Source organism: Neltuma alba, unplaced genomic scaffold (genome assembly GCF_004799145.2).
Source record: "Neltuma alba isolate B1F8T4 unplaced genomic scaffold, ASM479914v2 tig00012918_pilon, whole genome shotgun sequence".
Classification (NCBI taxonomy): domain Eukaryota; kingdom Viridiplantae; phylum Streptophyta; class Magnoliopsida; order Fabales; family Fabaceae; genus Neltuma; species Neltuma alba.
The window spans coordinates 85,611-102,380 of NW_021637285.1; the positions used below are offsets into that span (position 1 = coordinate 85,611).

The following is a 16,770-nucleotide window of genomic DNA, read 5'->3' on the forward strand; positions in this document are numbered from 1 at the left end:
ACATTTAAAACATACATTACACAAACCTCCCTCATATATCTAAGATTTTATTTTTATCTACACAAAAACTATTAGTTGACTATTAAGCTTGACTTTAAATTATTTTTTCACCAAAATGCCCCTTTTTAAATTAATAATTATCTAAACATTTATATTTTCCAAAAAATATTTTTATAAAATCAAAAAATAAGTATCTTTAAAATTTCTAATATGTTATAAAATTTATTAATTTTGATATAAATCATAAAATTTATAATTTTAATATTTTATCACATTCATTAGAAATTATTTACTTTGATTCATTTTAAATTATAAAAACATATTTCAAATACATAATTTTTGCTTATCGTAAAATTTAAATGATATAAGTTTAAAAGATTTTATAAATTATTTAAATTTATAATTCAAAACTTTTATAAAAATTTATAAACATATTTAGTTAAGTTTATATATATTTATTAAAATAATTAGTTAAATTTTTAATCAAATCTTTTATCTTTGTTTTAACTAAATAAAATTGATGTAACTATAAAAATATAATCTAGGAATAAATTTTATTTTAATATAAATTTAGGTAAAAATAACATTTTTAGAATCTTTTTAGAATATTCCTAACTGTGTTAACTAATTGGACTAAACTGTATGTTTTTAAAATAGAAAAAAAGTCCATGTAATTGATGCAAAACTAAAAAAAATAGAGAGAGTATTTTACTCTTTAATATAATTACCCACTATTTCCTCCAAAAGAGAAGAGTGTTGCCACACTCCCAGGCATGCACGTGCATAGGACCATCGCATCATATTTCAAATTCCTTGTAATAATCATGAGACTTATCCTTCTTTCTGTAGCAGTGGCTTCCACGTGGACTGTTGTTCTTGCTGCGCGCGTGTGAGGTTGGCACATTAAGGTCTCCTTCCTTTTCCGGTTGCAAACTCTAATCTCGTTTCCTTCTTATGCATAAATGACATTCATTTACATTACCTACCCAGCCAACTGCTAGCTCGTTGTTGATCTGAGTACGGCTTGACCCCCTTATTTTATTTTTCCTTCATGACATCGAAGAAGAAATAGCTCCACAATTTTCTCTTCTCTTTTTTCCCTAACTACGTAATTAAAGGATATATATGTATATATGGGGCTACGAACTGAAAAACATATATACATACATGTATGTATGTATATCTGAAATATGCAGAAGCAGAACTCAAGTTCCGATCTTGTTGTTGCTTGTTTTAGAAACAAAAACCCTTTATTTATGGTTTTGGTGCTTATTCCATGTGCCCATCTCACAGTTCTCTGCCAATATAATGTTGGTTACAGAAAGTTGAAGGCATTGAAGAACGCAGTCGTTGAAGACAACAGCGAGCAAAATGAAACAACGACAGCGAATTTGACTGGGGGTATCTATACGGAAGCTCAGAAAGTAGATTCTCATTTTAAGGGCATATTCCAAAACTTGTGTGCCATCACTGCCTTGTGTGTTTTTGTGTCTAGTGGCTGTTATTGTCCTACAGGCTACAGCATGCAATGCAGAAGCCTTTATTCGGACAACTATGCCCTGTTATTCAGACTAAATAAGTGTTCTACCAGGATGATTTCAACCCTTTTCTCATCTAATTCACCAACACTCACCCGCATATCTACCTATCTATCCATCTCTCTCTCTCTCTATATATATATAAAAGGTATATCTACCTATCTATCCATCTATATAAGTCGGAATTTTTATAAATTATGAACAATGTTTATTTTTAATCTCGTATAGTATACTATTTGTAAAACAAGTTATGTCTGGTGATATATACATCCCTGATTCAGAGTTGAAGGATAATTCTCGTGCCTAGTTCACTTTCTTCTTGAAAGCACTTCGCTAATAGTTAAGCTCATCATGTAGATGCCCATAGGAGATTCATCAGTATAGCTTTTTTTTTGTTGGTCATCTATTCAAACAATTTTTGGTTGCAGACGAGGTGGTAATAGAAACTATATTTTTATTATGTACGATCAATTACACACACACACATATGAACGTTCGTTTACAATCAATATTTGATGTTATTCTTGTTTTGACAAATTCGTGTAAGGCGGTTTCATCAAACAGGTGGCTGATTCTTTTTGGGATGTGATAAGAACTTGGGAGCTAATATTTTTGGAGATTATTCAATTTGAATGGCCGACGCATCTTCAATTATTCATGTTTGACAGCGATTGATTGCGTCGGGAAGAATTTTTTAACCTAAATTCCTTCTTTCTGATTGTGCATAATTGTAGTGTTTCTAGAAAGCATATTGTGAATAATTATCCTCCAAACGTGGACAGCGTAAAATATTTTAATAGCTAGTGCAAAAGCAAATTTGAACTTTGCCTTCCATATAATTGTGAATTTACGTGCACTGGGGCCACGAACTGGGCAACTGATATATGACTGCAAAAGACGGTTATTTTTAATTTTTTACTCTGTCGTGAAATTTATGAGAACTCAATTGTACAACCGCCATTCAAACAATAGTTTCTGTATAAATTAAAACAAGAATTATTGAGTGGTCACTAGGATATGTAACATAAGAAGGAACTAATTTTTATTTATTTGTTTCCAAGACTGCCCAAAGCTCACAAACCAAACACTGTAAATAATCCTCCGTCGATGCAAATGGCCTGTCCCGTTATGTATGAGGCGGGTAAGCAGAGGAATGCCACCATGGAAGACACCTCGTTTGGCTCCCCTATTCGTTGCAAAGGAATTCTTCTGATGAAATTCTCATGTCCCTTTTCATCTTTGAAAAACTACAATAGGAAAAGCCATAATATGATTCTTAATAAGCCCCCTACCTCACATAGAAATTCCACAACAACCAAATGAGAAGAGAATTAAGGATAGAACAGAACTATTACTTCGTCAGCGAGGCGAGTCTTAATGGGGCCTGGTGGAACGCAATTGGTCCTTATATTGTCTTTTGCCCACTCGCATGCCAGTTGCTTGGTTAGCCGGTTCATTGCTCCTGCATTAATTTCACATCCTCTTAACCAAATTAATTCCCTTCTAACGCATCTTCTTGTTCATCTTTTTAATCATAAATCAGATAAAGAGATTATTTACCTTTCGTTGCACTATATATTGATATTCCATTTACAGCTGTCACCCCAGCAACGGAGGATATGAAAACAATGCTTGCAGCGTTTGAAGCTTTTAGAAGAGGGTGTGCAAGTTGGCGTATATGATATGCCGATTCCAAATTGGTACTGATTATGAATGAGAAGTTCTCTGCTGTATAGCCTAGGGTTGGTTTTGTTATGATTTTTCCCGCATTGTTCACCTAATTCAAAGCATGGTGAGTATCACACATTACTAGAAAACAGATAACCTTGGTAACCAAAATAATTTCGAACTTAATCTACAAAAAAGATAGGTACACTAGTTAATGATAAACCATGCAAACACATGGATTTTACTTTTTCTTTGAAAAGACGATGCGTATCTAGTCTAAATTTTACTAGTTGAGTTACTAACAAGGATATCGAGTTTGCCGTGAAACACACAGGAAACTTCGGTTATAAGATCTTGTCTTTGTGCAGAGGACACCATGTCGCCAAAAGAACCAGTAACTTGAAATCCCTCAGCATTCCATCGTTGTAAGCATCCATTAAGCCCAGATTCATTCGTAGAGCAAGTTTGTACGGCCGCTCCTAACTGTGCCAACTCCTCCACAATAGCACACCTAACAACAGCATATGAACAACTGATTCACTAAAAATTTAATAATTAAGCAGAGTGATGAAAACTCTCCCACAAAGTTCTCACGGCTAATGGCTTTAACTAGCCCATAGCTATGTGATTGTTGATGGAAGCGGGAAAAAGTTGCGATATTTTTATGAATAAATCAAGAAGATAGAACAAAGAGAGTGTGTGTGTGTGTGAGAGAGAGAGAGACTCAATTCCTTTGGTTCCACCAGTGACACGTCATGCCCTGAAGAGACCACCTGTTGCTAAAGCTAGTGTTTGCCTCCGCCATTGTCTGCTTCTTTCTCTCTACTTCCTACCACCCAACCCTCACTAATGCCGTCTGCGATACTTTACCATCCTTAGCTTATATATAATATAATCATCCCCGAGGGACTTGAATAAGAAAGGGTGGAGATCGCATCCTGAGGCCCCAAAATTGACCTCCATGCTCACGAGCACTGATCTTATCCGTTCGTTTCATTAGATGGCTCAAAACTTGTCAGACCTTCAACCTAAAGATGAACAATTCAACGGGTATGATGCTCAGCATTATGGTCGTTTATCCCGACCCGATTAAAAGTACCGGGATATATACGAATACAAGATTTACTGCAGGACAACAGAAAATTTTCAAAAGTTGGTTACGTGTTGGAAAAGTAAAGTCCAAAATTTGAGTGCTGAGCTGTGACTGAGTTTGATTATATAATCCGAAATGGTGTCGGACGACAGAAAATAGAATTTGTGTGCTGTTTTAGTCTTATTTAGTCATTACTTTCAGAGAATGACAATATTCTTTCCGCCTCTCATTACTTGGTCCCCTCCATATTAAGCCGTATATGAATTTTGAAGCTTGTCATTGGTACAGCTTGCGGCGTATGCCAAAATATTAATGAAGCTCTCCAAATTTTACTGTGGTATTAAATGGTTAGGATTTAATATTCTACAAAATTATGATTAAAATGTGAAATTATGAAAAGCAAATGAATAAATTCAAAGTGTGAAAATTTTATCTAAATAATTTAGAACTGGAATTTTAAAAAAAATGCTAAATCCTAACCATTCAAAATTTGATTTTAAGAGTCGAGATCTGGAAGGTAGAAAGAAAGTGAAGGAAAAAAGAAATGAAGAGAAGATTATTACCTACGCTATTTCCTTCAAAAAGAGTATTGCCACATTCCCATGCATGCACGTGTATAGGACGTATCATATGATTTCAAATTTCTTGTAATAATCTTGAGACTTCACCATTCTTTCTGCACCAGTGGCTTCCAAGTGGACTGTTGTTGCTGCTGCTGTGTGTGCGTGTGTGTGAGGTTGGCACATGAAGGTCTCCTTCCTTTTCCAGCTGCAAACTCTGTAATCTTGTTTCCTTCTTATGCATATATGATACTCCTCCGGTCTTAAATATAAGACCTTTATACTAGTGTGTATAAAGGTCTTACATTTAGGACCGGAGGAGTATTTATTTACATTACGTACGTACCCAGCCAACTCCCAGTTCGTTGTTGAGGGCGGCTTGACGCCATTCGCTATTTTATTTTTCTTTCATGACATCGAAGAAGGAATAATAGCTTCACAATTTTTCTCTTTTCTTTTTTCCCCTAACTACGTAAATAAAGGAAAGAGATATACGTCTAGGAACTGAAAAACATATATACATATATTTATTATTTATATCTGAAATATGCAGAAGCAGACCTCAAGTTTCGATCTTGTTTTTGCTTGCTTCTGTAGTCAAAAGTCAAAACATCATTCATAATTTCGCATAATTAACAACTTACGACAACTGCCGTCTTATTTTAAACTATCCTTTAGCTTCACTTTATGGTCATTTACGGAGGATATGCCCATGAGTACAACTTTAATTTTGGGGGGTCATTGGAAAATTCTTTTCAAAAATTAAAAATCTGTGGCTATTTTATATATTATCTACTTCCATGGTTCATTTTTAAATTTTTCATGGTGGCCAAATGGGGTCGTCTAAAGAATTTCGTGATTCTGAAGATGACCTTTTCTATCTGCGAACGAACCAAAACCGATCTGCTTCTTTTCTTTTTTTCATATTTTTCTAATTCCACGCTAGACTTTGTTATCAATTGGTGACTTGGTCCTGACAAGTATCAACTTTTGAGTCTTCTAGCTATCTGTCTCCCCATAGACTATATAGAGACAGCAAGCCCCAAGAAAACACTTGATAGTGAGGTGTGATGAGATCAGATCATGAGATTAGACCAGAGCATAGGGCCAGCGGGCAAGCTGTGGACAAACATGCTATTCTCACGAACAAATTAAACTTAATTAACAAGGTCAAAGCGTAACATAGGTAATATTAAATTAATTGATACATCAAAAGCATGACCAACCAGGTCTCACTATTTATCGGTGGATACAACTGAAGCTTACGTCCCGTGCAAGTTACATGCCAGAATGAAGGCAGGCCTTGCAGCCCCATTATAGTTGGTATTATATATTGACACCCACAAAGTTGCCATTTGACCAAATATTCCCTCTCTTTCTATGGTCTCTTGGCATCATCATCTCAACTAAAGAGCTTGTGATTAATGGAGTCTGAAGATCAGGCAACATCGTCAGAAACAAACCCAAGCGATGAGCAAGGAGGAAGTCAAGTGACAAGGTCGTACGAATGCACCTTCTGTAAAAGGGGATTTTCCAATGCGCAAGCATTGGGAGGCCACATGAACATTCACAGGAAAGATAAAGCCAAGCTGAAGCAATCTTCCAACCAAGCTCATCGTCACCGTCATCATCGTCAGCCATCTTTGGATGTTCACAGTAAGGTTGAAGACAGAACTCACTGGCCTACCTGCAATATGGAAGATTCCTCTTCCAGAGACGAAAACTGCTCCGAACTTCGCCTGAAGCAGCTTCCTTTATTTGCAGAAACACCCTGTGGTGAAACAGAAAAGCCAGAAGAATTAGGTCATATTCATGATAGAGGAATTGCTGAAGAAATCAAGGGTTCGCCCTCGGATTTGGACCTTGAACTCAGACTAGGGCCTGACCCACCCTCCCCCACTATTGGCACCCGAAAATTCTTTTGATCTCAATGCACAAATCTACATGTCTTTAATTCTTCCCCCAAATTTTTTCATGATCAATAAGCAATCCCCCCTTCTTTTGTCTAAAATTTATCATTATTTTTTATTTGCATTGGAAAATATTTGTACCTTTTTTCCTAGACAGTCAATTTTAATTATTACAATCTAATTACTTCAACAATGATTTTTGTTTTAGTATTAACTAGATAGATGGCAAGTCCTGTATATTGCTTGAAGTTTGAGCAATGAATGGGATCATTTACACACACACACCCCCCCCCACACACACAAATTATTATAAATTTTATATTTTCATTAATTTACTTACCCTTTGTTCGGATTTGCATGTTATTTGTCTTATGCTTGAGTGGACAAGAGAAACGCTTGCAGGACGCAATCAAACCTGCACATAATTTCCCCGATGAAGAGTGAATTAGGTGCCACTAAGTTATAATAAGTACTTTGTGATTTGTCTTATGGAAGTTTTCTTTATTTTTGTACAATAAAATTAAATCTATATTTTGATTTGTTACATGCATGCCGCATTCCAAATGAAATAGTTGATATTAATGTAAATTAAGGAATAAAATAGAATTCTCTCTGTAAAATTCTAGAGAATTTAAGTAGGGAATGCAAAGGGTGAAAATATATATTAAGATTAATTTGGATATTCATTCATTTCCATTTTAATTAGGAGTGATATATTAAGGCCTGCAGAATTAATTAATAAAGGAATAGCGTCCATGTTGCCGAATCCAGTAATCCTCATGTTCAACTCCAAAAGAGGATCGATGAAACCGGGAACCGCAGCATGCATGACCACTTTTGTCGTTAAGAGCTAGAATGTTTCTCGATGAGAGCGAAAAAATTTGAACCCATATATGTGATTGGTTATATTGGCAACAACGTTCGTAACAAGGTAACTTGCTTTTTGCCTCTGTCTTTTATGTATTTCATCGGACGACAACTTCTAATCACCAAACCATCTAATTTTTAGCTCGTCGTCAACACAGTAAGGAATTGCGTGCAGCGGCTTCAACCCAATTTGCATCTCCCATTTCCATTAAACAAGTTTTAAGGAATTGTAATTGTGCGGTAGATGTCGACGTGGCGAGGAGGAAAATATTCTTTCTTTTGTATTATTATTATTATTCGGCCATAACCATTATATTGGATCAATATCTTTATCAATTAAATTCGTACCCTTTCTTCTCGCAAGAAGTTTGCTTTCAAGAGGCTTTTCCATTGAAGCCCAGTCAGCCCCACAGCTTGTTATTCTCGGAGACATTTTGACCTCTTCGTCAAGCTTTCTTCTGCTTTAGCTTTGCGGAGTACTTGGGCATGTAGGCTTCTCTTCTACCATCATCAAGAAGATCGTTGCTTTTAAGCAGATTCATTTCAAACAAAACAAGCACCCATTGCTGACGGCCGTCACGATCAATCTCTGCAAGAACTCGCAAGTTCATGGGCTAAGCTGTGGCCTGTAAGAAAACACAGATGTGGAGCCTATTGATTCTGCAGGTGTATTTGGATGAAACCAAACCGTGGTTTGAAAAAGTGATTTTGGAGAATAGATTCTGGAAAGAATAGATTTTATGAAAAAGTGATTTTGAGAAATGAGAGTGTTTGGATAGTTGTTATTAGAAGCACTTTTTATATATATATAAATTACTAAAAAAAAGACATAAATTAATATGATAATTACAGAAAAAATAGATTTTATGATATCTTTTAATTTGAAGGAATAAAATTGTTAATAATATTTTTTATTAACATAATTAATAATACATAAGATAATATAATTAATAAATAATTAATATGTATATATATTTATAAAATATAAGATTAAATATGTTTATAAAAAAATATGTTTATAAAAAAAATAACAAGATACATATCCTATAGGCTCTCACACTCTCTCTTTTTTCTCCAAAAGCAAAAAAATTTTACTTTTTCCAAAACCATGGTTTTGGTTTTTGGGTGGGTGTTTGGGTGATTTATTCCCCAAACCATGGTTTGGGAAGTCACCCAAACACAGCCTACATCGTGAAATGCCACCATACCTGTGCGAGGCAACCAAAAAAATAATAATAATAAAAGGGCATGGTTTTGTTTTTCCTTTTCTATTTTCGGCTTTTTGGCTTTCTAGTTTTGTTTTTCCCCTTTTAGTAAAAATAAAATATATTTTATCTGTATTTACACTCGACGCGGGACATGCCATACGCAATCGACGGCATGGTTGGAGCCCGTGGCCCGTGGGTACTGGGTAACACCAAAGTTTAAGATTCACGTCTTATGATCATTTTCAACAACAAATCCTACCTTTACAGCAACACCCGTGATTACTTGGATTCTTAGCCCATTTGGAATTCCAGTAAATTCATTGCTTTAGTTTAAATCCTCGAATATTTTAAAGTTCCTTCCCTGACCTTGGTCAGATTTAATCCCTGGATCAATGAGAATCTGTGTTTTTGTGGGGCGTATTAGGAACACCTTCCACCTCTTGAACTCTCAACGTATCACGTGGTTTTCCTATTTGATACTGTATTTATGAAGGGGGGAAAAAATGTCCGCGCATGCAAAGTTTTCTTTAAAAACTTCCGTGAAAGCAAGCACGGTGCTAGGACCTATGCACTCCCAAAGGTGGGGTTTAGTCTTTATATCAATAAAATGGAGGAAACCATTCCGTCAGCGTATTTTGAATGTCATTTTAGTTGTAAGTTTCACCTTATTACTATATACTACTCATCAAATTTTTTCAACTAAAGGAGTGTTTGTATTAGCCTTTGAGAAATAATTTTACAGATTCTGAAATAAACATATGAAAGAAATTGTCTCCGCTCTGCATAAAAACACTTTTTTAAGTGCTTTTTGGGGATTCTAAACACCGAATTAACATTTCCTTTTGGAATGGAAAGGAAGTTCACACAATCATAGGAAGCTTGGAAGTTGAACCGTTTCGCAGTCAAATGAGTTTAAAAGACAATAAAAGGACGGACTGGAAAGTAAGTTCACAATTTCACATATAAATCATTATTCACTTTCACAGGCAACCTTCATATAAATAAAGAAAAAGAGAGATGCCCCATTAAAAAAAAAAAAACACACGCACGCACACATTAAAGACTAGTTTAGAATAGGTAGAAGAATGCACGCCAAATTCAGTAAAACAAGAGTCTATTATTGAGATCATCAAATCCCATACGCCCATTTAGGTATATAGGGCTAAAAAACCGAAAGTCCTAATGTTTCTACACAACCGGTGAGCATTCCCAGAATAGATACTTGTTCGCATTCCCAAAATAGTAGATATCAAAATGATATATAGTAACTGTAGAGGGTTGCACTCTTCACTATCCATACAAATGAATGGATTTAGCATAGACTTGACATATGGAAACAAGAGACTGAAAACAAAAAACAAGAGAGAACAAGGGCAGGAGGGGAAGGTATTTGTGTCAGAATAAGGCATGGAAGTCAGAACAAGTACTAAATATGAAGCTACAAGCAGCGCCAAAATTCTACAATGATGTAAACATATTTACATAAAATTAGTATATGCACAATAACACGTCTACGTAAATCTTACAAAAATATATCAAACCCAGAATGGGTCCAAGAATCATAGCACCATGTAGAATTCCAGAAAACACAGTCCAGGACACTGTCAACCTCACATGGAGCTTTGGACAACAAACAGGGAGAAAGGACAGCCTATATAAACACAGCAGATTACTTATCTAAAGACGAGTTCTATTTAAAACAGCCTGTAAAAGTTGTAGAAGAACGAAGCACTTCACCTGAATGGAAGTTCAAAATGTAAATCCGCACATGGTCTGCTCACCAAATCATCTAGAGTTGACATTAAATTCATCTACCAATTGACCAGAAAGCCAATTCAGTCCCAATGTTGTTAATAACATTAACAAGACCTTAGAATATATTGTCTCAATAACAAAATCAATCAACACTACTAACACCTTAAAACTATAAAATACGAAACAAAAATCAGCAGAAAGCAACCAGAAACCCCTAAATAGGCTACCTGAGAAAACAATACGTAAAATCCCCAACTATGGGAAAACATTACCAGTAAAAATTGGGCAATATTGCACTCAACAGATTTGCTCAGAAATCCTCATTTATCCATTTCCGCTGCCAGCAGTAAAGGTAGACTACATCAAACATTTACCAATTAATAAGAGAACAAATACATTTGAAAAGCCGCAAGTTTCCTAAATAAGGTAAACAGAAAATTCGCAACAAGGTCTTAAAGGATATAACAACTTCAAAATCAAAAGCAACATATTTAATTATTCAAGCCCTTCTTTGCTTTAAGTGATTCAAGAGCCTTATTCCGTAATTCAATCTCAAGCTTCTTCTGGTCAGATGGTGTCTCTTCATCATCACTTCGACGAAAATCCTTTCTTTCAGCTTCCTCCTCATCTGAAGTATAGCCATCTGTTCTACTTTTCATTTTCAGCTTCTCTGCACGCCGCTCTTCCTTTCTACGCCGTCTCTCCTCACGTCTTCGACGTTTCTCCTCCTTCCGCAATTTCCTCTCCTCCTTTTTCCTTCTCTTAGCCTCTTTCCTGTTCTCTAACTCAGAATCATAGCTGGATTCTTCATCTGAAGCAACCTTTCTCTCAGATCTCTTGTGCTTTCTTTTATCCTTTCCTTCTCTTCTATGCCTACCGCTTTCCTCAGAACCAGAATCACATGAAACACTCTGTTTAACTTCAGCATTTTCTGATTTGCCATGCTTATCACTACCCTTGGCAAAACTTGAATGTGAGTGGTACTTCTCACCAGACTTCTTGCTATCCACATCATATGATTCAATAAGCTTCTCACCAGAAAAAGATTCCTTATAAATCCGTGACTTGGGTTGAGTAGGAGTTTCAGCAACCCTTCGAGAAGATTTATCACTGCCAAGAAAGTTTTTACAGCATAAGATAAAGTTGTGCAAGGTGACAGATTAGTAAGAATATCAGCAGTATGCCAACCAAACTACCTCCTTGTTTCCCGGCCTTTCTTGCTCAAATCAATACTATCATTACGTCCCTGAGATTCAGAACCTGGACGCCCAGCTGCCCTTTCGGGAGAGTACATATCCTCAGTACGAGTCTTTGCAGGTGAAACTTTCCACTTACTGTCAGGGGACAAATATTTCATTTTCCTTTGGGAAGACGTTGATTTGTGATCCCTGCTCTCTCTACCAAAGGCAGAGAAAAGAATAAAGTAATAACAGTAAGAAGGCAATTGAACAAAGGAATTTAAATACTATGTGGACAAACAAGACCAAGTAGAAGATATCCAATTAATATTAAAACCTAGAATAGTATGTTCCTTCTCTTCCTTCACTCGTTTCTGGGCTATCACGCCTAGGCTTCTGGATTCTTGATTTCTGAGGAGGGCTCAAACTTCCCTCTCGGGTCAGCATCTCCCCTTTTTGCTTCCGAGGGCTCTCATGTGGACTATATGGCCATAACAAAATACACATAAATATACCAATTTTACAAATAATTGAGTTGATTAGAGCATTAAATGAGGAGACAAGAAATTACCTGCTGTCTTCACTGAAAGTCTTATTCCTCGCTTGCGGAGATAATGACATGGTTGGAGACTTCTCAGGTGTGGATAATGAACCTTGTGATTTATAATGCAAAGAGTTGCGATCCTTATCTCTCTGAACATTCCTAACCGGACTTGAGGATTGATGAGCAGCAGGTGACAATCTGTCTTGTGTTCTGTAATACAGTTATATTCTTGGTCAAGTATACTTGTTAAATGTATAAATAATTATATGATATTTAAACTTTACAGTTTTACTCATTAAATAAAATCACGTATACCCTAGACAAAACAAAATTATCCAAGCATCCTGCTAGGCATCGTTATACCTGACCCTTCCTTCAGAAGACTGCACAGGACTTCTTGCGGGTCTTGGAGCATTTCTCCTCACCGGGGAGGAAGATGCATGTCCTGGAGGAGACTTGGAACTCCAATCACCTGAAGAGAGAGACCTCCTTGAGGAAGGACTTGGAGACCATTTACGATCAGAAACAGGAGATCTATGCATCACAGGAGATGGAGACCTGCGTTGTGGGGTTCTACTTCTATACCTTCTACGCACAGGAGAGTGGGATGGCATGGGAGAGGGAGATCTTTGACGTACAGGTCTTGGTGACATTTTGCGTATAGGAGAAGGTGACCTTCGTCGTTGTATGGGTGACGGTGATCTGCGATGATGTAGTGGAGAGGGTGATCTGCGTCTTCTCACAGGAGAAGGTGATCTGCGTCTTCTAACAGGAGAGGGTGATCTGCGTCTTCTAACAGGAGAGGGTGATCTGCGTCTTCTCATAGGAGGAGGAGGTGATCTGCGTCTTCGCACAGGAGAGGGTGACCTCAAAGGAGAGGGTGATCTACGTCTTCTCACGGGAGATGGCGATCTGCGTCTTCTTGCAGGAGAGGGTGATCTACGTCTTCTAACAGGAGAGGGTGACCTATGACGTAATGGTGAACGCACTCTTCGTCGCAAAGATGGTGATCTGTAATGTGAACGAGACGTAGATCTTCGCCTAGAATAAGATGACCTTCTGCGGGGAGATCGCCATGGTGAATGCCTCCGAGGAGGAGAAATAGATCGTCTTCGTGGTGAATGACGAGTCCTTTCAGATGAAAGGGAGCGTCCACGTGCTTCTGGCAACCTGGATGTACTTCTTGACCTTTGTCTGTCACTGAATAACAAACTTATTAATACAACTTGAATCCAGAAAAAGGAAGACAAAAAGGTACTCCTGTTCTCGGAACCAAAAGAGTGCACTTGTTATGTAGTTGAGGACTGTTTACATGAAAGGAATAGGCAGGGAATGAAACAAACACCCACCCGCTGGTCAAGTTGCATATCATAATAGGACTTCTAACCACTAAAAGTGACGTGTACAAATCAAGTTAAAGCAAGCAAATTTAAAAGCATACCCAGAATAACTTCGGGAATTCGAAAATGATCTACTCATTGATCTAGAAGGTGAGTCTCTGCCAACATGTAACATTAATTTATGAGCTTCAAAGTTAGAACACAGAAATATATTAAGCATACAATTCCGTAAAAGCATTACCGGTTAGGTGAACCAGAAACCGCAGGTGAATGGGGAGATCTTGAGTACCTATTACAAAGTAACAGCTAATTAGTAATCCATAACTCAATAAGAGCTTTGAGATGCTGAGTCGAATTCATCAGGATTCTCCCCACCAAGACACCTATTTTTCAGTTAAAGGAAATCCGGATATTCATCTTAAATTTAAGCATGACAAATTCAGATATCAATATGTATGGTTTTAATCAAGAAACTCCAACAAATATACCCAACATATGAGAAATGACTTCGAATGACGACTTAATAGTGACACAATTCCACCTACAAGTAAGATCAAAAGTTCAAAACCCCATCCCATTCCCTACTTCAAAATTTGACTGACTATCATCATATTAGTGCTTATAAAGAACAAATCATCCGATTTACCTGTTCCTTGATCTCACACCATTCCTTTTGTCAGTTTCTCTTCCATCTTGACCGTAATCTACTGAATCCCGGGGCTTCAAGACTTGGTCTGATGCAGTATCAGTACCCTTGGCATCAAATCCACCATCCTACAGTAGTTTGAGGTAAAGGACATGAACCCAAATAATTGCGGAAGCTAGCTGAATACCATGAAAACATAAACCGAAGTTAAAACCAAAAAAGCAGCTCTATGAAGTGCAAGTCCAGCATGAATAAAGTAGTATTACCATCTTCTTCACCCTCTCCTGCAAGAACTCTCTACCTTCTTTATCTCTTTTCTTCTGAAGTTCACTAGTTATTTTATCATTTTCAACCTAAATCATTCATGTGGAGTAGCTTCGTTAGAGCAAATAAAAATTGCGGGAAACAAATAAACAAGAGAGTTAAGTGTTTGCTTAGCAAGACTGAAATGCACCTTCTTCTTCCTGAGTTCTTCTTCTTTGGCATCTAAGAACTGCTGTGGAACCCCGCTGGCATTTTTCTGTGCACTGAGAAGAAGTGACCAAAGCTCCTTCATAAACTTTCCAGTGTTCTTCTCCATAAATCCAGTAATTTGTATTTGGACCTCCTTCCCGTTTACTTCCTACCTCACAACAATTGACATGACAAAAACATTAGCAACTGCACATATTTCGCAACATCGTCGAATATCAGAAGCAAAGGGACAGTGCTGCAAATATAATAAATAGAGCATTATACCTTCGCATCCAGAAGACCATGAATGAAATTGATGAGCACCTCATCCTCGAAGCCAAGAAGTTCAGTCACCCTTATCGTGATCCACGGCTTTATTACGTCCATATTCACCTTAGTCATATCGACCTTAAACCAATTTTTCAAGCAAAATTCAAGAAATGATAAAGTAAGAAAGACAACAACGTATATTATAATTTATCAAGATCTTGCATGTCGCAATTCGCTCCCACAAATTCCAGAGGCAGATTACAATTGTAAATCTGAGCTATAAAACGAACAGCTTAGTCACAGGAACGTACCAGGTGGTCCAGCTCAGGAGCGAACTTCTGAGATTTCAGCAGTTTCGCCTGCTTGTTTGAAAAGCGAGTGTCTTGATCCGCAGACGTACCCTGAATACGGAATTCAGCAGATGCAATTCGTAAACAAAGTGATCAGTACCCATAACACATATCCTTGCAGAGTAAATTCAATAGAAGGTTTAAAGTTAATTTTTTCAAGGGTGCCCTTTATGCAAATTATCCCAATCTCAAATCTAAATAATTAGAGGTTCAAACATTGCATATCAACTCACTCTAAAGAACCCGCCCGACATTTTCTGATATCTAGAACTTCTGAACGAAGAGGAAAATGAGCAGCTGAGACTAAGAATACAATTCAATATGCGAAGAAAGTGGAAATCCGAAGGAGCACTCAGGTTCTACGCCATGCGCATGAACAGGTGGAGATGAAGGGATAAATAGTGGAAGAAATAGGCGTTGAAAAAACGCTGAAACCAACTCCTATAAGGCGCGAGCAAGGGAGTGCTTCCACGCGGGGCCGTAGCTAGGTTCAGTCCTCGGGTTCTGCTGTTCTGCAGCCTGCACTAGGCGAACTCGCGAAGAATGCCCTAATTCCGCGGATTCATCCCTGGCAGATGTAAGTTCCGCTTTTGCCCTTGGAAGCAAACTGCACTCTTGTGTGCCGGCTTGGCTATGCTTCTCAGTTAGGCATCAACTCTCTTATCGTCGTCGGGATCAGGATCAACGCATCATATCATATCGGGATAAAATATACAATGTCCAGTAAGGGTAAATAATAAACAGTATGATTATTTTATTTTTTAACATAAGATCTATTTAACTAATTTGATTAGATTAAAAAAATTAGATAAGTTAGTTGATTATAAAAAATATGATATATTTTTCCTAAAACACCATAATCATCTTCTTTAATATCCTTTCTCCCTCTTCTACTTGATTATGATTGAGAAAATCCATAGGGTTAATTTACAAAAAAAATTAATAAATATAATAAATAGATTTTATATTTAAGACCAAAAATAACTCAATAATTATATCTTATATCAAGGACTAGAGGAGTATTTTGCATGATTTTATATAAATAACAATGACTATTATATATTTCATTTATTGAATCTTAAGGTTGGCAAAAAAATTTTATTGAATCTTAAGAATAGCTGTATTATTTATGATTCATTAAAATATGCATGGTTAGAATGTTTATACCATATGCAGACATGGATATAGGTAAAAGTGTGCTTTATTTTTTATCAATGATGTTTTTAAAAAAAAAAGTAAAAAGCGGTATGAAAAAAATTGTCACCTAACAATATGAAAATACTACTCGTATATTAGTGTGTGTGAGAGAGAGGGAGAGAGAGAGAATCTCATTCTAGGCATTGTGAATTTTATGGTGATATTATCTCATTTTAAATAATTTTATATCATA

General features: G+C 36.7%; 2 protein-coding genes and 1 pseudogene across 6 annotated transcripts; 1 reads left to right on the forward strand and 2 right to left on the reverse strand.

Annotated features, from left to right (window-relative positions):
* Positions 1–2,558: 2,558 nt before the first annotated feature.
* Positions 2,559–4,242, reverse strand: LOC114732555 (tropinone reductase-like; annotated as a pseudogene).
* A 2,041-nt stretch (positions 4,243–6,283) lies between these two features.
* LOC114732553 (probable transcriptional regulator RABBIT EARS) lies at positions 6,284–6,784 on the forward strand. Its single transcript, XM_028919839.1, has one exon. It carries the CDS (start codon positions 6,284–6,286, stop codon positions 6,782–6,784), a length of 501 nt encoding a protein of 166 aa, XP_028775672.1.
* A 4,223-nt stretch (positions 6,785–11,007) lies between these two features.
* LOC114732554 (serine/arginine repetitive matrix protein 1) lies at positions 11,008–15,986 on the reverse strand. 5 transcript variants are annotated; one of them, XM_028919842.1, is made up of 14 exons: positions 15,820–15,986; positions 15,614–15,677; positions 15,342–15,431; positions 15,046–15,168; positions 14,762–14,929; positions 14,574–14,660; positions 14,308–14,435; positions 13,903–13,953; positions 13,763–13,819; positions 12,685–13,521; positions 12,349–12,531; positions 12,115–12,258; positions 11,796–11,996; positions 11,008–11,709 (listed from the first exon to the last, which is right to left on the reverse strand). In XM_028919842.1, the coding sequence occupies exons 2-14, from the start codon at positions 15,632–15,634 to the stop codon at positions 11,091–11,093; spliced, it is 2,709 nt and encodes a 902-aa protein (XP_028775675.1). In that variant the 5' UTR covers positions 15,635–15,677; positions 15,820–15,986; the 3' UTR covers positions 11,008–11,090. The 5 variants fall into 5 exon arrangements, with proteins under 5 accessions (XP_028775675.1, XP_028775678.1, XP_028775676.1 ...); XM_028919845.1 differs by having other exon boundaries at positions 12,685–13,515; positions 13,903–13,950; positions 15,614–15,986; XM_028919843.1 differs by having other exon boundaries at positions 13,903–13,950; positions 15,614–15,986.
* Positions 15,987–16,770: the final 784 nt, after the last annotated feature.